Below are 25150 nucleotides of genomic sequence, written 5' to 3' on the forward strand. Positions count from 1 at the left end.
CAAGGTAATGCATGTTCATTTTATATCAATGTGAATGAATATGCATTATGCTTGACAGAAATCTGAAAGAGTTAAAGACAGCATTGGTTGAAAAACAGAAGTCATGTCTGCTGGGTTTGTTAGTAATAAAACAGTCAGAAGATTAAGCAGAATTAGAGGCATTGGTTTTGATTTTTACTGTGATAAATAACTGAAACCCAAAGAAACTAAATGGCATCTTTCAGGTCACTGACGGAGCATTTACACGGTCACTCAGCATAGAAGAAATAGCCACTGCACTTTCTTTAAAATACACCCTACCATCTTAAAATGTGAAGGGCACATTAGATGATATAGTCCTAGATGCACTGAAAGAAAGACAAAGAGGAAGAATGGTGATGGTTGAAACACCTTTCATCATAAGTCTACGCAAATGGGGTGGGGGTTCAATAACAGTAACAACAAACAGATACTGTTAATTAATAGACCATTCATTATCTTGGTAACAACTTTTCCCAGTGATTGAACCATTATCCTTGTTGATTCCCTTATTACAACCTTCCAAGATAAGATCATCTGTACCAATATCTATATTCTTCACATACATCTATGTGTAAATAATTTTTGTTTGGCTGAGATCAGGATTCATAAAACTACGCTGAATTTGGTTGACTTGGAAAGTCTTTCATGCTTCTTAGATATTTAGGAGGAAACTAACAAATTTCTAAAACAAACACTTTCTCTCCATGTGCATTCCCTACCTGGCGCATGAGCACATGTGTGCGTGTGTCCTGATTCAGTATGGTTATTGTATCATCAAACCTCTCTACTTTTTTTAAAGCATTCTGTCTTCTATTTTATCCAAGACTATTTTGAATGAGTCAAGCAACCATACTGAAGCTCTCTCATTGCTTCAAATGCAAATATGTATTTGGGTTGGCTGATGTGTGTGTGTGTGTGTGGGGGGTCATGGCTAGTGCTGGTGCCATGTAAAAATCACCCAGTACACTCTGTAAAGTGGTTAGCATTAGGAAGGGCATCAAGTTGTAGAAACCAAGCCGAAACAGATGACTGGAGGCTGGTACAGCTCTGCAGTTTGCCAGTCCCAGTCAAATCGTCTAACCTATGCCAGCATGGAAAATGGATGTAAAGTGATGATGATGCTGATGATGATATGTGTTAGTGTGTGTGTGTGTGTGTGTGTGTGTGTGTGTGTGTGTGTGTGTACAATATGGTTATCAAAATGTCCCTGGACTAGTTCTGTAGCATGCCAACAGATGGCAGCACTCAGTCGTATGCACAGTGAGAGCTACCAGTGACATTCATGAGGCAGTGTACTGAGTGACATCACTGTGTTTACTTCACAAGTTATGAAATTTGTGTTTTTGTGATCACGTGTATGCTGTAGTCTGTGATTTTGTTATGGACAGGAACAAAGAGCCAGCATGAAATTTTGTGCTGAACTTGGGAAGTTTGCTGAAGAGACATTGAGTGTGTTTCAGCAAGGAATTGGGTCGTATGCAATGTTTCTGGTGGCACAAAAGTGAAAGAATGTCCCTGGAAGATGATGAGCAATCTGGAAGACCTGTTACTGTGACATTATGAAGTATTTGAGGGAGGACATTCAGCAAAAGTGACTGGATCTGTGGAGCATGAACAATTGGATTCTTCACTGAGCTCTCTTCACTTGTGAGTTTCTTGCCAAAAACAACATGGTATTGCTTCTGCACCCACCCTATTCACCAGATTTAGCACCTGCAGACGTCCATCCTTTCCCCAAGATGAAAATGCAGCTCAAAGGTTGCCGTTTTAACACTGTTGTCAAGATCCAGAGTGAATCACAGAAGGTCCTCGACTTGCTTACAGTAAACAACTTCCAGGCTGGATTCCAGAAGTGACAGGAATGCTGGGATTGGTGTATTGCTGTGCAAGGTGACTATTTCGAAGGAGATGATGCTAAAACTTAGGTGAATAAGTTGTATTTTATTTCAATAAAATACAACTTATTCAACTAGTCTGGGAACCTTTTGATACCACCTCACACACACACACAGAGTTGGAGAGAGAAATACTTTGTAGCTACTGTAAAGTTTATTATTCACTCACTGGAAGATGAAGCTTCAATCTGTCACAGCTATGTTGAAGTTTCACATTTGGATGGCTATATATATATATATATACATATATATATATATATATATATATATATATATATATATATATATATATATATATATATATATATATATATATATATATATATATATATATATATATATATATATATATATATATATATATATATATATAAACACACACACACACACACCTATTCTATCAAGTCATGTACTGATCACTTTCATGGGTTTTGCATGCAAAATCCTAAACAAGTACTTTATATATGACTATATATATGACCCCTCCACACATACACACATTATATATATATATATATATATATATATATATATATAGAGAGAGAGAGAGAGATAAAGAGAGAGAGAGAGAGAGAGAGAGAGAGAGAGAGAAGTAGTAATTATTGTATTATCAAAACACATGGCACGTTTGGCAGTGAGTAGTTGGTGGTGGTGACTATAACAGCACACTTATTTAGTTCAACTATACAAATAGACACATGATGAGCTTCATATGGATCTTTGTATGGGCTTGCATCCTTCTCTCTCACTCTCTCCCTCAGTCTATATGCCTTTCTTCCTCCACCTCTCCATACACACATACATACATTCACGAATATCTGTGTATGCTTGCACAAGTACGTAATCTGTGTGTATGTGTGTGCATGTGAGTATGTGCTTGTGTGTGTGTGTGTGTGCATATGCTTGTGTGTTCTTATGAAGCTCTTGCACCAGCTGGCAGTGAATAAGCTATCAGTAAAAGCAAGCAAGGGGGTTTTCTAACTAATAACATAATCATCATCATCATCATCATCCATTTCACTCTCACCAGACACTCCATGGCAATAACTGACAGGGTGTAGGTAGGGCAGGAGACACTAAACTCGACACCCCAAAGTTTACTCAAAGACAGGAACCACAGATGTCTATTTATAATATTCTAAGAGTAACCCTCACTGCCAGCAAGATAATCACCATCACCATTATGGTGTAGCTCTGTCACCACTACTATGATTCTCAACAACAGTATCAGTAATGAAGGGACTACATGGTTGACCAGCATGCTAGAAATAGCAGCTACATTTTTTTCTCAAACAAAACAGCATCTTCTTAAAATAAAACAACACGTTAAATAATGCAGGATGCTCATGGTTGGAATGGCTAATTGTGAGGGGCAGGTGTGGCTGTGTGGTCAGAAGCATGATTTTCAACCACATGGTTCTGGGTTCAGTCCCACTGCATGGTACCTAGAACAAGTGTCTTCTACTATAGCCTCGGGCCAAGCAAAGCCATGTGAGTGGATTTGGTAGACAGAAACTGAAAGAAGCCCGTCGTGTATATATAAATGTGTGTGCGTCCTCCACTAACACTTGACAGCTGGTGTTGGTTTGTTTATGTCCCCATAACTTAGCGGTTTGGCAAAAAGAGCTTGATAGAAAAACTACCAGGCTTAAAAAATAGATAAGTATTGATTCATTCGACTAAAAACGTTCTTCATGGTGGTACCCCAGCATGGCCGCAGTCTAATGGCTGAAACAGATAAAAGGCTATTCTGCTTCACCAGGATTGGCCTTGGGTTAATCAACAACAAAAAGACCAATCATCATCATTGATAATAAGCACACACCCAGCTTTCTTAAACAGGAAGAATAGACAGGATATATGTAAGACTATATATCATACACTGCCTCATAAAATAAGATGGGATGAGCAACACTGGAATACTGTTGATCATATAAGTCTAGATGAGTGATTCTCAACCAGGGCCCACATGGCCCTTGGGCACCCGTATAAGATTTTGTTGTTAAAATTTATGTGTAATAAATTGCTTATACTTCTTCAATACACAAAATATTTTAATAATTTTTGCATAGGTGCAGGTGTGGCTGTGTGGTAAGAAGCTTGCTTCCCAACCACATGGTTCCAGGGTTAGTTCCACTGTCTGGCACCTTGAGTAAATGTCTTCTACTATGACCTTGGGCCGACCAAAGCCTTGTGAGTGGATTTGGTAGACAGAAATTGTAAGCCCGTTGTATATGTGTGTGTGCTTTTGTGTCTTCATTTGTCTCCCACACCACTACTTGACAATTAATGCAGGTGTGTTTACGTCCCTATAATGTAGCTGTTTGGCAAAAGAGACTGACAGAATAAGTAAAAAGCTTTAAAAAAAAAAGCAAGTACTGGAGTCAATTCATTTGACTAAAAATTCTTCAAGGCAGTGCCCCAGCATGACCGCAGTCTAATGACTGAAAGAAGCAGAAGAAAAAAGATTAAAAATACAATTCCTAATAAGATTTAATTATAAATATATAATAAGGATTTTTAAAACCTTGAATGGCTATGGGGGTGCACCTGAGTGAAATACAAATCAAAGGGGTCCATAGGAAAGAAATGGTTGAGAGGACCACTGGTGTAGGTTGATGCTAACCAAGAGTAACCTCAAAACTACAATCACACCACCAGTAACAACAACAGTAACAACAACCATAGTGAGTCAGTACTGTAGTGAGATGAGTAGAATAATTAGTGGGGGTGGGGAGTAAATTCCTTTTTTGGAGAGAGTTGTGTGGCATGCCTGGGAGAAGGGGGTAATCCATCTTCTACCCCCTCCCTTTCTTCTCTTGCCCCCCACACATATAGATATCATCATCATCATCATCATCACCTCAACAGCTGCTGTTCTCTATAGTCCAGTATTACTACTCGTTACATACATCTCTTACTACCATCCATTAAACCTGACTACTAAGAATACCACCACCACCACCACTTCTACCTCTGCCACAACTTTGCTCATCATCAGTGAAATTACATCACCTCCGCCTCCAAACTAACACTACACCCCACTCCCCGAGTCAAGTCACTCGACCTACTAGAAATAGCAGCCAAACCTCTCCAAATGCCCTACTAGCTTTTATAAAATAGGACACATTGTCGAATACAGACTGAGATATACTATGCCAGAATAAGAGACGAGATGGATGATGGCTGCAGCTGTAATGCTTTTGATTGTCGGTCTGTTTTGTTGGAGCTGACCCGGGGCTAAACTACCATTACTACCAGCATCACATTACCACAGCACCACCGTCTTCCCTACCATTGCTACCACTGCACCATGCCATACTACATCAACACCCTAACCCCACACTACCACCAGCTGATGGGGGAATAATATATATATATATATATATATATATATATATATATATATAAAACAGCAAAAGAGAGTGAGGAGAGAGGGGGCAGGGCATGTAGAAGAGACACCACTACCACCAGTCAAACCATCCACTGGATAGAGAGAGTATGGTGAAGTGTGTGTATACCCAGATTTACTGGGTCAGAACTGTTTCATTCATAAATAGTATAATGAATAGTGTGGTGGAAGAAGTGAAGACAAAGTGTATTCTCAACTACATGTACTAGTGTGTGTGTGTGTGCATGTGTGTGCACATACACTCACACAATCACACACACGCACACAGAATATCCTAAAAAAACGTAAACACACTTTAACAGCTGATAACTCAATTTCCATTTCTTTTTCAGATTTAACCGATTACTCAAATAATGAAGGGAGCCAGACTATGGTTTGAACAAAGGAAATTTAACCTGAAGTGTTACTTGGAATTTGAAAATGTAGTCAATGAAGAAAGACAGTTTAGAAGGGAGTTTCAAACAGATGCACCTATGCAACTTATCAGTTTGAAGCGGAGGGAACTGTTCAGAATGTTGACATTGACAAGCTCCACAATGTAAAAATGGGTATTAGAAGCATTATTGCCAAATTCAAGAAAATCTGTGGTGCATTGTGAGATAAGTATTTCAAACTCAAGTGTCCATTGCATTTTGCACTGCTGTCATGGGAAAGATACATTCCAAGAATATTCTATGCTCTAAATCAGTGGTTCCTAACCATTTTCACATATGGACCTCCTTTGATTACTGGTTTACTCTGGTGGACTCCACTCCTGCAGATATTCAATGTTTACTCTTTTAATCTTTTACTTGTTTCAGTCATTTGACTGTGGCCATGCTGGAGCACCACCTTTAGTCGAACAAATTGAGCCCAGGACTTATTCTTTGGAAGCCTAGTACTTATTCTATCGGTCTCTTTTGCTGAACCGCTAAGTTACGGGGACGTAAACACACCAGCATCGGTTGTCAAGCGATGCTGGGGAAACAAACACAGACACACAAACACACAGATATATATATATATACATATACATATATACGACGGGCTTCTTTCAGTTTCCGTCTACCAAATCCACTCACAAGGCTTTGGTCGGCCCGAGGCTATAGTAGAAGACATTTGCCCAAGGTGCCACGCAGTGGGACTGAACCCGGAACCATGTGGTTGGTAAGCAAGCTACTTACGACACAGCCACTCCTATGCCTAGTTTTAAACTAGTTTTAAAGATACTTCTTCCAAATTTCCTATTTTGCTTTTCCCACATTAAGTTGTGTCGGTTGAACTATGTAAAACATTAGAGAGAAAAACCTGGCTATTTCTTCCAATCAACACATTTAAATCAAAATTTTTTCATGGACCCCCAAAATTTTATAATTCCAAAGTGTTTATAGTGTCATAGTGAGAATCTGATCAAAGATTTTGCAATTAAAAAAATGTAGAAAACTTTTCAAATATAAATAAAGTAGAAATAAACAAAAATAAACATTATTTCCCATCTTACTGTTAGTATTGTTTCATTTTGTAAAAAAAAAAAAAATTCTATATTGTTTATTATTGTTTATATTGTGAATTACATATATATGGGGCACCAAAATATTTTAAGTGCTTAGGGCCTCTATGGGTCTTAATCTGGCACTGAGTGTGTGGCATGTTGAGTAGAAGATGCACACTTTCCAATAAAAATCATTTGGAGGGCTGAGGCTACCTTTAAATTAAATGGCTCATTTAACAACCACATGCTATGGAAGAACAACTTATTAATTTACCAGGAGTTGCAGTATAGTGTGGCTTATCATCAAAAAGATTAAATGGACCATTTGTTTTTGATGCTACTGTGACTGGTCCCATTTACTCAAACTTGCTGCAACAATCTGTCATGCGAAGCCTTCAAGAGGACTTTGATGATGTGAAGTAATATGCAGTTCCCACATACTACCATACTAATGTCAGGTTCATTTTGATGAGATTTTGCCTAACTGGTGGATTGTATTGAAGAGGTTCACTGGACCTCACATCACTTGACCTTCTTTTCTATGGGGATACAATTTTTTTAACACCCTCTGTGTGTGTGTGTGTGTGTGTGTGTGTGTGTGTGTGTGCACGCACGTGCATGAACAAGCTCACATTTTACATGAATATAGCTATACATAAAGGTCACACATACACACTCCTTTGCTGAATCAGTGCCTGAAATTGCTTACATCAATGTTAGAATCCAGGGGTAACCTGGTCACACTGACCTCTAAATGTCATTTTTTTTTTTTAAAGGTTGTGTAAAATCATTTGGCAGTAGGGAACGCAGAGAGAGGGAGATTGAGAAAGGGATTGTGTGTGTGTGTGTGTGTGTGTGTGGCTGAATATGTGTGTGGAATGTTACAGGTAAAAAAAAAAATCCACAAACAACACAAAACCACCTTTATCTCACCCAACTCTAAGGTTCTATTTTCACAGGTAAACCAGCTGTATCTAAGTATTAAATCCTTAAATATATCTTTAAGGGATGTGTGAGGTGAAAAGTACCATGAGAAAACAAGATGTTAACACATCTCTCCCTCCCCACCCCACCACACACTTACGACTAAGAACTGATCTTTACATTTGCTCTGGATAACTAACTTAACATAACATATCTTCATGCACACTCCCACACACTCACAAAAACTGATCTTAATAGATATCTGCCCTGGGGAGAATGAAGCAGACATTACTCTGATTAATGTGTGTTTGTATCTAACACACACACACACACACTTCCAAGATCTGACCTTATAGACTTATAGATACCAATTCTCATGTATGTGATGAGGTAGATTAACTGTGGTATAAAGGATGAGACAGGTTAACACAAAGAACTTTTTAGTCAAATGAATCAACTCCAGTGCTTATGTTTTTTTTTAAACCTGGTACTTATTTTACCAGTTTCTTTTGCTGAACCACTAAGTTACAGGGATGTAAACACACCAACACCAGTTGTCAAGTGGTGATGGAGGCACAGACACAAAGACACACACATACACATTCACACAAATATACACACACACTGAACTTCTTTCAGTTTTGGTCAGCCTGAGGCCATAGCAGAAGACACTTGCCCAAGGTGTCATGCAGTGGGACTGAACCCGAAACTATGTGGTCAAGAAGCAAGCTTCTTACCACACAGCCACATGGTATTGACAGACTATTTCAGAGGGTAATATTTGGTAACATTAATATTGTTGGTGTTTAGTTTGAATATCTCTAAGTCAACATCTACAAGAACAGGAGTGGCAAAGGAATTCTGGTTGATTGACGCTAGGAAGTAAGGATTAAGAGAAACGATTAGAATTGGGAGTAGGAGGGAAGGGCTGCAGAACACTGTTGGGTTGCACCACAAGAGAATGGTTTCAAATGTGATTGACTGGAAGCAGAATGCACTAGCTTGTTCATGAGAACAGAGGCCATTGTAGCCGTAGTTGGATAAACTGTGAGAGGTGACAACACACTTGTGGGCCAGTGAATGTAGTATGTTGGTGAATCTTTGCTAATCAGAGGACCACTCTTTTGTGCAAATGCCACTTTTCAGAGCAAAGACAAAGAGTACCCTGAATAGCAGAGACAGACTACAAAGTACAACATCCATGTTAATCTACCTTTCATCCCTAATACACACACACATATTTTCAAGATTTAACCCTTACATTTATACTCATCATCATCACCATCATTTTATGTCAGTTTTCCTCACTACATAAACATTTCTACTTAGTGTTTTAATGTTCCTCTCATAAAAATATGTTAACACAAGCTTAACTAACAATGGCATACCTGAATTAACCGATTCTAATTTCCTAAATAAACCAAACAAGCAATGTGTAGTCTTGCACATTTACTTGGTATTCTTGGTATTAAGCAGTAAATTGCAGAATTGTTAAAATATCAGATAGAATGCCTTGTGGTATTTGCCTAGTGGTATTTGCTTTCTTCCCCTTTCACTCAAATAAATAAAGTACCAGTTAAATACTGGGGTAAATTCCTCCTCTTCCCTCATTCTCTTGGCATATAAAAGTGCCAAGAAAAAAAGGATGCTTGCAGTGCAGACCTTTTATCAATCTTTTCATCACCGTTTTGTGGACAGGATATGACAAGAAAAAACAAAAAAAGTAATTCTTTCATCACTCCTTCAGCCAACAGCTTTGATGAAGACTAACTTTATTGAGGAAGTCCTCTTAGTCTTAGTCTCCCCACCTCAGGCAGCAAGACATCTCCAATAATCCTGGTTTTGAGCACAACCACCAGCATCTTCCCAGGTGATGTTAATTTGCTTCAGATCTGTTTTGAAGATGGTACGTCATGTCTTCTTGAGTCTCCTTCTCTTTCTTTGTCCCTCTGGTAGTACCCATTATATAGCTGAAATATGTCTGGAGTTGTTTCTCATACTTAGGTGCAGGCATGGCTGTGTGGTAAGATCCCAACCACATGGCTCCATGTTCAGTCCCACTGCATGGCACCTTGGGGAAGCATGTTCAAGAATAGTGTTGGGCTGACCAAAGCCTTGTCAGTGGATTTGGTAGATGGAAACTGAAAGAAGCCCATAGTGTGTGTGTATATATATATATATATATATATATACAATCTTTTTTTCTTTTTATCTTTTACTTGTTTCTGTCATTAGTCTGCAGCCATGCTGGAGCACCTTACTGAACCCAGAACCATGTGGTTGGGAAACAAGCTTCTTACCACACAGCCATGCCCGGTGTGTGTCTTTATGTTTGTTTATCTCCCACTCCACCACTTGACAACCGGTGTTGATGTGTTTGTGTTCCTATAATTTAGTGGTTCAGCAAAAGAAACTGGAAGAATAAGTAGCAGGCTTAAAAAAAAAAGTACTGGCATCAATTAATTTGACTTAAAATTCTTCAAGGTGTGCTCCAGCATGACCACAGGCAAATGACTGAAATGTGTAAAAACAAAAAAAAAAGATATTTCTCAAAAAAAAGAAATGAAAATAATATTAATCATTCTTTAATGTTCTTTATTCTACACTGCAAAAATATTTCTAGTTATCTTTTTAATACTCTCAGCATTAAATATGTCAACACTACCTTAATTTACATACATCCCCCCCACCATCCTATGGATGTGGTAACAGAACATCGTATCAGACAGCACTAGGAACAGATTGAACCAGCACCACCTTACACCAAAGTGTTTTCTCTAATCCAATAGAGATAACGCTTATCACACAAAATCCACATTTAATTCTACATAATGCTGGCTGATTATATCTAATACTTATGAATTACCAATCTACCTTTCTCTGACTCTTTCTGTATGTGTCTGTGTGTTTATATCCATATACATGTACATAAGGTGTGTGTTTATGCATGTGTATGTGCAAACGTATGTGGTGTGATGTGTGTACACAGTCGTGCTTATGTGTGCGTGTGTGTGTGTGTGTGCGCGCTCGCGTGTGTATATAGTGTGTCAGTTCAAGAGAGGTCAAAGTTAATAAAGTATAGATTTCAACATATTCCAGTAACTAAAACGATTCAAAACACCAACAACAGTACACAATAAACCACACACACACACACACATCTGTTGGTTGACACTTTTCTTCATACAAATAGCTCCATCATCATTTCTCCATTAAAAAGCTGTACTACAGTGATGTACATATAGATATGCAGACAAACATGCTTACATCATCATCTTACAAAACACTAGTAACATACACACAGAGTTGTATCCTCATAACAAACTAGAGTGACACACACACACACAGACCAAACTACTGTATATATTTGTGTATAATATATATGTATGTATAGAGCATACTCCCAAATATGGGGATGAAATTTGGAAAATATAACTCATAAGACACACTGGCTTTTCACTTTTACATGGATATAAAAAGAGACGTTTAGTCAAATTTATTATAATTGCTGTATAAAACACATAAAAAAAAGTTCATGCATTCTAAATGAAGCAAAAAGCAAAATCAAACGTGACCTTTAAACTTGAGTGTATGCCTACTGTAGAGTCAGTATTCTATTATGCTTTTTTTTTTTTAAAAAAGAAAAATAGTTTTTTAATATTTTTTTATGTTTTGAAGATCAGATATTTAGGAGCTAATAAAAAAAATTTTTCCTTCAATTTTTTTTAAATCAGAAAAAATTGAAACTCTGCATTTTCAAATTTTCAGAAAGAGGAATGAAAAAAAAGAAAAAAGACATTTTACCCCTTTAGCTTTCAGAATATGCTGTCAAATGCAATGCTTGTTTATTCACATTATTTTGAACTAATGCATTACCTTGTAGCTTTAAAATGCTGATGATGTGATTGTTTATTTATAGAATTACATTGTAGGGTAAGTGTGAGGGGCCAGATGTGACCATTTTGAATACAAAGCAGGTAGAATACATGGGTTGGACATAGCTGGTTTAAACACTACAGGTTTAAAGTTCTCCATTCACGGTTTCATATGCTATTTTGTGGGAATAATTTGTGTCAACATCATGCATATAGTGTTCATTATAGTCTTTATTATATAATGAATATTTATATGGTACAAGAAAATCTTAGCTGGTATATGAGCATGCACAGTTATGCATGTGCACATACCATACGTGCAGTATCCTATCTTGAAGTTTAGGAAATATTTTGCATATATGTATGCACAAACATTTAAATATTTATTATTTTCATATTACTGAATACTGAGTCTTAGGATTTTCATTTGTTAGCATATAGTATCAAAAATAATACAAGAAAACAAAAAAACACTAGTGCCAGAAAGACTAATGAGGTATTGAACTCACCAACTGTTGGGAAGCATATCCTGGCATATTTGGAGGTCCTGAGGAGTCATAGCAATAGTCAAATGTGAAAGTTTTAACTCTTTCTCGACTGTCTCCATATTCTGGCTGGCTGTCCACCTACAAAAACACAAGATCATTTATATATAAACAATTCTCTTTCGACAGATATGAACTAGAAAACATATTACAAAGATGTGTTACTCAAAATATTCTGCAGATAGCCCCTTGTGGGTAGTAAAGAAATAACACATTCTAGAAAATACATTGTTTTTTACACGTTACCAAAAAAAAAAAAAAAAATGGCTTTAGTGTTTGATAAAACGAAGATATGCTTGTGTATCAATTAATTGCTAATAGCAATTAATTTCCCAACACTACTATCACAGTCAAGAAAAAAAACTAATTAAAACTTGAATGAGAATTGAAATTAAAGAAAATTGATAAATAATTGTGAATAAAATTTGGATAGCAAATCTGTACACAAATTTATTGTGTGTGTGTGTGATGTTTATGTATGTATGTGTTTACTGATGCTGAATAAAAGTATTTAGTGGTGTTTAGGTATTGAGTTATGTTAATTACATTCCCTCATGAAGTAAAAAAAAAAAAAAAAGAAGAAAACTAAGCCAACAAAGAAGCAGAGACCAATGGAATAAATAGCAAACTGAAATAAGTATTGAGGGAGTCAATATGATTGAAACCTCTTAAAGGTGATGCCCCAGCATGGCCACACTTCAGTGACTAAAACCAGAAACAAAAGCAAAAGCAAAAGAATAATAAAAATTGAATTTGAATTTCAAATCGATAAACAAAATTATTTCTATTCATTACTGGTGCCAGAACGTACCATCACTGATGCCAGAATGTTTTAGATAGATTAACCTGGATTTTAAACTCACTCCACTACAGCGAATATATATATATATATATATATATATATATATATATATATATATGCACACACACACACACACACACACACACACACACACACACTTACACAGGTGATGTAAAACTCTAACTTAAAGGCATATTAAGTTCAATGATGGATCTTGGTTAAAGTATTAGTTTAGGTAACAAGGATTTGATATTTTGAATCCACCCTGTCAAAGCATACAACCCATGCCAGCATGGAGTATGGATATTAAATGATGATGATGAGATGAATACACTGGTAATAGTAGGTAGTACTACTGCTGCTGCAGCTACTACTACTCCAACTATACTACTACCACCACGAACAATAATAATAGGAGGTGAATTATTGTTGGGTCCTTGGGAACAGTATCAGAAGGCATCAAGGGGAATATAAAGGAAATTGGAATTGAGTGCCCAGTAGAACTGTTACAAAAGGTTTGCCTCCTTGGCATGGCCAGAATAATCAGGAAAGTATTAGATAGCTGAAAAGAATGGATAGCTTGGTACTGTAGGTTTGCATGTATAGCAAGTCTGCTATACATGCAAGACTCCAAGAGCTCCAACAAAAACTGCGATAAAGAGAAATAATAATGATAAGAATAACAACAATAATGGTTTCAAATTTTGGCACAAGGCCAGCAATTTTGGGGAAGGTGTTAAGTTGATTACATCAACTGAAGCTGGTACTTATTTTACTGACCCCAAAAGGATGAAAGGCAAAGTTGGCCTTGATGGAATTTGAACTTAGAATGTGAAGACAGACAAAATGTCACTAAGCATTTTGCTTGACACGCTTATAATTCTGTCAGCTCACCACCTTAATAATAATAATAATAATAATAATAATCCTTTCTAGTTCCTTTCCCTGAAATTTCAGGGAAAAGAATTAGTTGATTACATAGATCCAGTGTTTCACTGGTACTTAATTTATTGACCCCGAAAGGATGAAAGGCAAAGCTGACCTTGGTGGAATTTGAACTCAGAACATAAGGATGGATGAAATGCTGCTATGCATTTTTGTCCAGTGAGCTAATGATTCTGCTAGCTTGCTGCCTTAATAATAATGATGATGATAATAATAATAATAATAGTAATAATAATAAATAGTTATAATAATAATAATAATAATAATGGAGCAAGATGATGATTGTTGTTGGCTTCACTGGAGCAGTATTTTTGATACGGAATCAAATTCCAAATGACCTGCAAATTTTTCTACCAATCTTGCTGGAGGCACTGTCTTCATGGCTAAGTTCTCCCCCATGAGTTTCAAATCTCAAATCAACAAGTTTTTACTGGAGAGATCACAACATCAACAACAATATCAATGGTATTTTGCTCTGGGTTAGCTCTGATCAGTATAATGATCAAAGATGCTCCAACCATGACAACCCTGTTGAACTTCTTCAACCCTGTTGAACTTCTTCAACCCTTTAGCATTCAGATTACTCTGTCAGATATAATGCTTATTTACTCACATTGTTTTGAATTTATCTTGCATTATCTCATAGCTCTGAGATTTCAATGATGTGATTGTTTATTTTTAGAATGACATTGTAGGGTAGGTGTGAGAGGCCGGATCTGGTCAGTTTGAACATAAAACAAATAGAAAAAGTTTGGCTGGATATGGCCAGTTTAAATGCTAAAGGGTTAAACTAACCAACTGACATTCCATTGGTTACAACAACGAGGGTTCCAGTTGATTCAATCAATGGAACAGCCTGTTTGTGAAATTAATGTGCAAGTGGCTAAGCACTCTACAGACATACTCTCTTTACTCTTTTACTTGTTTCAGTCATTTGACTGTGGCCATGCTGGAGCACCACCTTTTAGTCGAGCTAATCGACCCCAGGACTTATTCTTTGTGAGCCTAGTACTTATTCTATCGGTCTCTTTAGCCGAACCGTTAAGTTACGGGGACGTAAACACACCAGCAATGTTGGAGGGACAAACACAGACCCACAAACATATACACACACACATATATATATATATATACATATATATGACAGGCTTCTTTCAGCTTCCGTCTACCAAATCCACTCACAAGGTTTTGGTCGGCCTGAGGCTATAGTAGAAGACACTTGCCCAAGGTGTCACGCATTGGGACTGAACCTGGAACCATGTGGTTTGTAAGCAAGCTACTTACCACACAGCCACTCCTACATGCGTAACATTAACATAGTTCTCAGGGAGATTGAGCATGACACAGAATGTGACAGGGTTGACCCTTTGAAATATAGGTACAACTCATTTTGCCAGCTGAGTGGACTGCAGCAATGTGAAATAAAGTGTCTTGCTCAAGGACAATGCACGTCTTCACAAAGGGCTAAACTACAATATACAATAAGACTTTTTTTTAAGGTAGTCAGATATGATCCAATAACATTAAAACTCTCCTTGTGGAAGTAAAGATAGTTGTGAAGGTGGTAAGAGTTATGGTTGAGAGACCCTATTCTACCAACAAAACGGGACAACAAGCTGGAAGTTAACTTGACTGGATTTGAACTCAGAACAAAGAAGTATGAAACCATTATATCACATGGATGTTTGGATGATGATTTCAAAGCAAGTAACCTAGTAAACAGCCAAGGAGTAAAATTCACTTTACACTCATGACTGCTTTTTAGTCTACTCGTCCACTCACCTCAATCCAACCAATATTGGCCAATCAACACCAAATGACACAAAAATGATTATGATAATGAAATGGTGGTGATGGTAGGAGTTATGTTGGTGGTGGTGGTAGTGATGGTCACTAATGGTAATGATGCTGTTTAGCACTAGGTAAGCATGATAGAGCAGATCTATGATCAGAAGCATTCCGCCCATGACCATCCATATATCTAGGACTACACTGTCTTACCTTTACTAAACAGAAAATGTGCAATTTGAAGTTGATTTGGTTGCTATTTCTGGCAGGCCAAATAACAGTAGAGAGGCTTCTCCCATTAGCTTGCAGTGATAATAATGGTGGTGGGGGTAATGGCATGCCCCTCCATCTCCATCTCTAAGTGGTATTTATAACAAAAACCTACATATATTCAATAGTGAGCCAAGGGCATCATTTCAGCAGTTTTTACATACTCCACTCCCTATATCTCCTGCCATTACCTGTGACGGAACCCGGAACATCTGGTGCAGCTGTCTACTCTTGTCTGAGAATTTTGGACAGAATCCAAACAACATATATATAAAATCAAACATCAACTGTCAACATCCTAAATATGAAATTGCCAACATTATTTTCGTATGCACCCCTACCCCTTTCTCTTTCATACTGCTGCAAATAGTTATTCGCAGCTAACTTTTTATACACATGCAAAATTGTATTCCCCCTGCACAAAACTATACTATGTACAGACAACATATGTGCATACATGTCACATCTACGCACATATATATGTGCATACACAGGGTGCAAATCAGTGTTTTCCATCATACCTATCTACCCCCTCAATTGCACTCACACTCGTTATTCTCCTCAACAAACTTTTTTAAACAAGCATCCCTTCTACATGCCATCACTATGGTTACCCATCCAATTTAAAGAACATGTTGACTGCATCACTCTAAGATAAGCTACATTTACAAAGTGAGTCACCCACTAGCTACCCTACACTTACATGATCCAATGAAAGAACCTCTATAATCACTCAAACCTTCTAAAAATCACAACCAAATCTCCCTCATGCTACACACATACTTAAAAGAGGAAGGACGCAGTGAAAAAAATGTCCTAGATAAACAAATAGACAAGATGGTTGTGGTTGGCCTGATGGTAAACAAGCAACAACTCATAAATATGTCAGCTGTTCATATGTTTCCATAACTTAATAACTAGACTATTTACATGTAAGACAAAAAGATTCTGTGAAATAACTGTGTGTATAAAACGACCAGTGATTCAATGTTTGGGGTATATTTTGGATTTATTGATTTTTTTTACACCTAATATAACATGAAGACTAAAAGTTCATTCCCCGCAGCTTACCTAACCACATATCATCTCTCTCTCTCATTCTCCCCCTGTTACCAGTATACAAAGCAAACACATATACACACACATACATGTAGAATAGGCTGACAGTGTCCATCTACCAAATTTCACTTGCAAGGCAGCATTAGCTAACCAAAGTTTTGTTAGGAGACACTTGCCCCAGATACTACACAGTGGGATCAAACTCAGAACTACATGGTTATAACAGACTTTTTAAATATACACTAACTTATTTTGTTGATACACTTAATTGCATAGGTAAAAAGATGCACATGTACATCATCATTTTACATGTTTTCTTCAGGCTAACATGCATTGGATGGGCCATTATGAACTGAATAAGTTCTTATTTGGCTTGGTTTTTGTACCATACCCCTGCTGTCACCAACTACCTTACAAAGTGCACTGGGAACATTTTATCATTTCACCAACATTATAGAGGCTGATTTTTCCCAGAAAGACTAAAGAGTCCTCTTTAGGTTATGTTGTCTTTTTTCATTTGTTCCCTAATACCAATATATATATATATATATATATATATATATATATATATATATGCGTGTATGTATACATACACTCATACACATACATACAGCGTTAACTTTTGCATTGTTACTGTCTACTAAATTCCACTTACAAAGCTTTGGTCACTCTCAGGCTGAACTAGAAAATACCTGCCCAAAGAACATGCAGTGGAATCAAACCCAGCACCTTGTGGTTGTGAAGCAAACTTCTGAATTGAGTGGACAGTCAGACTTGCAGCACAGAATTTTGTCAGTGAACAGGTCGCGATCTCAAAGCAACGAAAATATTTTGACACAAATTAAATTTAAATGTTGAAGTGAATCTAACGGTTTTTGAGTGTTTCCTAAATGGCTTATAAACACCTTCCACGCTGCAATTGTTTTCGTTCCAGCACACGATCTCAAATCAGGTCACTTGCTATGCAAGTACATTTCCAAAATAACTAAACAAACCAATAAGAAAAAAAGATAACTGACAGACAAATGAGAGGAACAGATGAGGTACCATATATTCACATACCTACATACTTCAGGGTCTATGGTCTTCTATAATGTATTTAATGTGTGCTACATATAGTCTTTTATTTGTATCAGTCATTGGATAGCAGCCATCCTGAAACACTGTCTTTAAGTGTTTTACATGATCGTATCAATCCAAGTACTTAATATAGATTGTTACACAGAATTAATGTCCTATAAGTGCTGTGCTCGTGCGTGTGTGTGTGTGTGTGTGTGTGTGTATAACAATGTAAGATACAATTAAAAAACGTTTAAAACACAGTAGTAATGGATTTAATGTGTGTGCAGGGAGTGTTTTTTATGATGATAGGGTCCATATATATACTCCCAGCATGTGTGTGTGCATATGTATGCACTCATACATTTGATGCCCCATGCATATGCCTTAAATACATACAATAATATGAATGCCGTAGCTTAATGGTTAGGGTATTCAGCTCATGATTCTATGGTCATGAGTTTGATTCCCAACAGCATGTTGTGTCCTTGAGCAAGACGCTTTATTTCACATTGCTCCAGTCTACTCAGCTGTCAAAAATGAGTTGTATCTGTAATTCAAAGAGCCAGTCTTGCTACATTCCATGTCATGTTAAATGTCCCTGAGAACTATGTCAAAAGTATGCATGTCTGAGGAGTGCTCAGCCATTTGCACATTAATCTTGCAAGCAGGCTGTTCTGTTTATTGGATCAACTGAAATCCTCATTGCGATACCTGATGGAGTGCCAGTTTAAATAATGCGCACATATGTAAAATGATTTTTGCACACTCACAGATATAGTCTTACAGTACATACGTCCTTAGACATCCTTGATATACAACTAATGGCCAATATAAACTATTCCTGGTTAATGGAGAGGAGTGAAAAGTTATGAAGACTGGACACAGCAGGATGTACATGTGTGTATGTGAATGTCTATGTGTATGTTTGTGTATGTATGCATAAAAGAAAATTGCATTACAACAATGGCGATAATGATGATGATGTGTGGATGTGTGTGTGTGTGAGTGTGTATGTGATCGTGGCTATATAAAGAGCCATGCATGTGTAAGTGTATATGAAAATACATGAGTGTATCAGTGTATGTATATTGTGAGTACATGAGTGCAAATGAGAATATAATTAGGAAATGGTATGAAGTGGTGTGAGTAAGATACACTAAGAAGCTGAAAGTTTCTAAAGATAACTGACAGAGAAATGAGAGGACTAGATGAGGTACCTTATATGCATCATGCTTCACATCTCTACACACTCCTGGTGTTGTGGTTTCTAATCACACACACACACACACACACACACACACACACACACACACATATATATGGCTTAGCTGGCCAAAACATTGAAGTCACTGTCAACAATGTTCTTGTATAAGAATAATAAATTTGTATTCTGCAAAAGCATGGAGTAATCTATCAAATTAATATAAAATTGTTTTTATAATTGAACATAAAAACAAAATGTGTGTGTGTGTGTGTGTGTGTGTGTGTGTGTATGTGTGTGTGTGTGTGTGTGTGCATGTATGTTGTATGTGTAGGGGTGGGGATAGATTTTAACTGGTTTCAGCTATTGGACTGCAATCATTCCAGGGCACTATATTGAAAAGATTTAGATATTTGACCCAAGGACTTATTTCAGCCTAGTACTTATATTTTATCAATCCATCTTTATCATACAGCTTAGTTTTAGTTTTTGGTATAAAGGAATGCAACTATATAATATGTTTCTCTCTCTCTCTCTCACAAACACACAGAGTGACACTTAGCCAAAATACTTCTGTATAGCGTCTTGGGTAAGTATCTCCTAGAAAAGCCTTGAGTTAGCTAATATCTAATATGAATGAAATTTGGTAGCCAGACACTGTCAGCCTGTTCTTTCTTTCTCTCTATTTATTCTATCTGCCTAAATCAGAGTCTCCTCACTTGGAATTATCAAGCTAATGTCACACACAATGAGGTAGACTCTGCAATAACAAACTGGAGAGTATTGATCACATTGTTGCTGGCTGCTCAGTCCTCGCCCCCCACAGAATATAAAATCAGGCATGACTGAGTTGGCCAATACTTGCACTGGAGCATAAGCGGTCACTATGATATCCCGCATCCTAAGAACTGGTATGAACACCATCCAGAGCCAGTCACTGAGTGAGAGAATGTTACCATCCGATGGGATTATGAGATACATACACACAGGCAAATAAATGATAATCAACCAGACATTGTCATCAAAGACCTAAGACAAAAAACATGCCTGTTAATTGATATGACAGTGCCTACTGATAGAAACATCTCAGCAAAGGAATTTGAAAAACTCTTCAAATATAAGGACCTTGAGATTGAGATATCTAAGACGTGGCAATTAAAAACCAAAAACATCCCTATTGTTATAGGTGCCCTGGGAATGATCAAGAAAGGTACTGGCAAATTTTTTGACCAGATCCCTGGGGAAACCAACAATATATGAGACTCAAAAAATTGTGTAGACATCAACTGCCCACATTCTCAGGAAGTTTCTCTCCATTTATTACATGCTTTAGGTTTCTGGTCGGAAGATGAAATAAAATGCAAATCAATTGGAAAATAATAATAATAATAATAATAATAATTTCTAAGATAGGCACAAGACTAGAAATTTGAGGTACTAGGAACAGTTGATTATATTGACCCCTGTGTTTGACTAGTACTTTATTTTATCATACCTCGAAGAATGAAAAACACAACCACAGCGAGATTTGAACACGGGACATACACAACTTAAACAAATAACAATAGGCATTTGTCCAATGCTGTACATTGCCAATCTACCACCCATTTAATAATAATAATGATGGCTTCAAATTTTGACACAAGGTCAGCAATTTCAGAGGACGAGTAAGCCAATTACATCAACCCCTGTGCACAACTGGTACTTATTTCCTCAGCTCTGAAAGAATGAAGGGCAAAGTCAACCTTGGCAGAATTTAAACTCAGAATGTATAAAGGCAAACAAAATGCCACCAAACATTTTGTCTGGCATGCTAATGATTCAGCATGCTTGCTGTCTTGATGATAATAATAATGGTTTCAAATTTTGGCACAAGACCAGCAAGTTTGGGAGAAGGTTTAAGTTGATTACATTGACTCTGAAAGGACAAAAGACAAAGTTAACCTTAGCAGGATTTGAACTCAGAACATAAAGAATAATAATAATGATGATTTCAAACAGACACAAGGCCATAAATTTTAGGAGATGGTGTTAATGATTTAATCCTTTTGCTACCAACATGCCTGAAACTGCCCATGGTTCTAGGATGCAAATTTCTTGTTTTATAATGATCTTGATTATTAAACATCCATCAAAAGTTCATGTTAATTCATGTTCCAAACATCAGATAAATAATGACAAAATTATTTTACTAAATTCTTCATTATTTTCAAAATTAATTGAAACAAAGGCAGTATGTTTCAACAGAAATATGATAACGAAAGGGTTAATCAACCACATTACTTGATGACTGGGACATTGTTTTATCAACCCCAGTCAACTTTGGCCAGATTTGAATTCAGTTCATTAGGAAATCCCAGAAACTACTTTCTCAAATACTCTTGTGATACTGCCCTCCCCTTAACAACAACAGATACATACAAGGTCAGCAGTTTTGAGAGGATTTTGTTAGCAAATGCTGTTGAACTCAGTATGCGACTGGTACTTTATTGCTCCATGAGGGATGAAAGGCAAAGCTGACCCAGAGCAGGATTGGATCTCAAAATGTTAAAGAGCCAGAAGAAATACCACAAGGCATTTTTTTTTCCACTGCTCCAACCATTCAGTCAAATGTGAAGAATGATTATTGACACAGACTAAAAGGTCACACATTTAGAGAGAGAGGGGAAAAGGAAGAAAGCTGCTTAAATCAACCCCTGGATGTGACTGATATTTATTTAATTCCTGTCTTTGGAGGAATAAAAAACAAAGTAATCCTCAAGTATGATTTGAACTTGGAAAGTAAGAGGATGTAAAGACTTGCTGCACAAACATATAACCAAGCACTCGACTGATTCTGCCACACCACCACTCCTTGTGTATGTATATATAAGCACATACACACATGTAGCCATACATACATACATACATACATACATAAATGCACATACACATATTTACTTATATAAGCACATACATGTGTATGTATGTGCTTATATAAGTAAATATGTGTATGTGTATTTATTTATGTATGTATGTATGTATGTATGTATGTATGTATGTATGTTTGTATGTATGTTTGTATGTATGTATGTTTGTATGTATGTATGTATGTATAGCTAAATGTGTGTATGTGCTTCTATAAGGAAGTATATGTGTGTATGTGTACGTAACATTTTATAGAACCACCACACCCTTGTTATCATGGAAACAGGAAAGATAAAAGAAGAGAAATCCCTGCTCCCCTAAATAAAAAAAATAAAAAAAACAAAAAGAAATAGAAGTTTGTAAATGTTATATTTGGTGACTCTGCAGGAAGACTGAAGGAGTGGGGGTATTATGAAGTCAAACATACCTGTTGGACTATAAAAAGATGGTTTGTATCATTTTTTAACCAAATCTGCCACAGGGAGGTTATCAAAACATTGAATAAAAATTTGTTACAATAATATTAATATTATATATTATCATAATAATAATAATTGTTGCTCTTAACATTGGCATGAGGCCACAGAATTTAAGGGCAAGGAGTTATAATTGATCTCCCTCCCACCCACTCACTCAACACTTGATGAGTATTTTATTTTATCAACCCCTTTCACTCTAGAGGTATGGAAAGCAAAATCAACCTTGTTGAAATTTGAACTCAGAACACAGCGGTGTCAATAAATACACAAGGCATTTTACCTACCAGTCTACATGTTCTGCCATCCCGCCACAATTATTATGATGATTTCTAATTATAATCACTATGCCACAAATTTTGAGAGAGAGGCATTGTTGATGACAGCAACGCCAGTATTTCACTGGTATTTTATTTTATCAACCCCAAGGAGGATGAAAAACAAAGCTGACCTTGGTGAGATTTCAACTCAGGGTGTAAACAATTATTGTAAAGCATTTGCTCGTTGTTTTACCAAATATGCAATTCTATCACCTTTATGATGATAATAATAATAATCTTTTCTACTCTAAGTACAAGGCCCAAAATTTGGGAGGAAGGGGCCAGTTAATTAGATTGACTCCAGTATACAACTGGTACTTAATTTCTCGACCCTGAAAAGATGCGAGGCAAAATCGACCTTGGCAGAATTTGAATTCAGAACGTAAAGACAGACGAAATGCCACTAAACATTTTGCCCGGCATGCTAACGTTTCTGCCAGCTCGCCACCTTAATAATAATTATAATGATAATGGTTTCAAATTTTAACACAAGGCCAGCAGGTTTGGGGGAGGGGCTAAGTCGATTAACTCAACCCTAGTGTTCTACTGATACTTATTTCATTGACCCTGAAAGGATGAAAGTAAAGCTGGCCTTGGCAGAATTGGAACTCAGAACATAAAGACAAATGAAATGCTGCTAAGCAATTTGTAAATGCAAGTTAACAATTGTGCAAGCTCATCATCTCATAATGATAATGTCTTCTTTAATAACTACAAAAAGTTAATATAATAATAATAATAATAATAATAATACCTTACCCAAGATGCCACAATGGAATTGAACCCAAGATCACTTGGTTTTGAAGTGAACTTCTTGAAAACCATTCAGAGTTCAAATCATACACATGTTGATTACCCAACAAGGTGAAAATTTCTAAAATAGTCAAATAAAGTACCAGTCAAGTTCTGGGATTGATGTACTCAGTTAACCAACCCTTCAAACTCTTTATGTTCTGCGTTCAAATCTCACTGAAGTCAACTTTGCCTTTCATCCCACCATGGCCAATAAAATAAAGAACCAATCAATTATTGGGGGTCAATGTCAATGATTAGCTCCAACCCACAAATTTCTGGCCTTGTGTTAGTGTCTCCACTATTGGGGACTTTTTCCTTGTCATTTCTATGGGTTTTTAACTTTTTAATTTTATGTAACCCCACACTGTGCTATATTCCATCACTTTGTTGCCTCCAGTGTCTTAGCCCTTTTAACCTGTAAAGAAATTGTCTTAATAGTCGGTGGAATCATGAGTGTATCAGTGAAAATGCCTTGCAACATTTTTTCTGGCCCTTTATGCATTGAATTCAAATTCCACTGAGGTCATCCTTTTCGGGTTGATAAGATAAAGTACCAGTTAAATATTAGGGTAGTGAGGTTGAGGCAATTGACTTTCCCCTGCTCTCAAAATTGCTGGCCTTGTGCCAAATGTTAGAACAAAATATTATTATTAGCTTGCAGTTTCTGAAATAAAAGAGAGCCCAGATGAATGTCAGGTGTGAAAAGGTAAGACAAAGTTTATAGTACAGAATTAATTACAAAGAGGTAGTGGGGTAGGTAGGGGCTGACAACACAAACAAATACCCTGCTCATGTTATCTTGTCCACCATAGACCCAAGCACCACAGCCACAGCATGGTAATGGGGTGAGAGGCAGGAAGATTGCAAAGGTGATGCCTCAAAAAGGGAAGAACATAGTTATGCATGCATATACATACATACATACATACATACATATTATATATATATATATATATATATATATACACGCACACACACACACACACACACAAGTGGGTTTGTGCTTTTGGATCTTAAATTAGGGCTTATAAGATTTTATATATATAATTTTCAAACAGCTGTTGTTGATAAAAAGGATAGAGAGAGAGGAATATATGGGTAGTAGCTGCACTGCCAGAATCCACAAGGTGTAGGCACCATACCCCAACAGGGTGAGGTGCCTACAATTCAGTACATTCAGGTTGTAGCCTTAATTTTCAACACTTGCTCTTGTCGCTAATACCACCAAAAATGGTACTTTCTGACAGTACCCTGATTGTACTTCCACCCTGTCATGTTAACACTTAACTGCATAATTTGGACAAATGAGTAGAAAAGAATAAGTTAGTGTGTGTGTTATTTAGTTTCAGGTTAGGTCTCATTGAACAGGCATGAAACAAAGA

At 36.8% G+C, this 25150-nt stretch overlaps 1 protein-coding gene across 2 annotated transcripts in view; it reads right to left on the reverse strand.

Moving 5' to 3' along the window:
• The window catches only part of LOC106874278 (uncharacterized), a 160897-nt gene that overhangs the window by 73577 nt on the left and 62170 nt on the right, over nucleotides 1-25150 (reverse strand). For both annotated transcript variants that reach the window (XM_089338313.1, XM_014921952.3), the window contains one exon: nucleotides 12108-12224. In XM_089338313.1, coding sequence (XP_089194439.1) covers nucleotides 12108-12224 — 117 coding nt within the window. The remainder of the gene's footprint in view (nucleotides 1-12107; nucleotides 12225-25150) is intronic.

Source organism: Octopus bimaculoides, chromosome 20 (genome assembly GCF_046866305.1).
Source record: "Octopus bimaculoides isolate indiv1 chromosome 20, ASM4686630v1, whole genome shotgun sequence".
Taxonomy (NCBI): domain Eukaryota; kingdom Metazoa; phylum Mollusca; class Cephalopoda; order Octopoda; family Octopodidae; genus Octopus; species Octopus bimaculoides.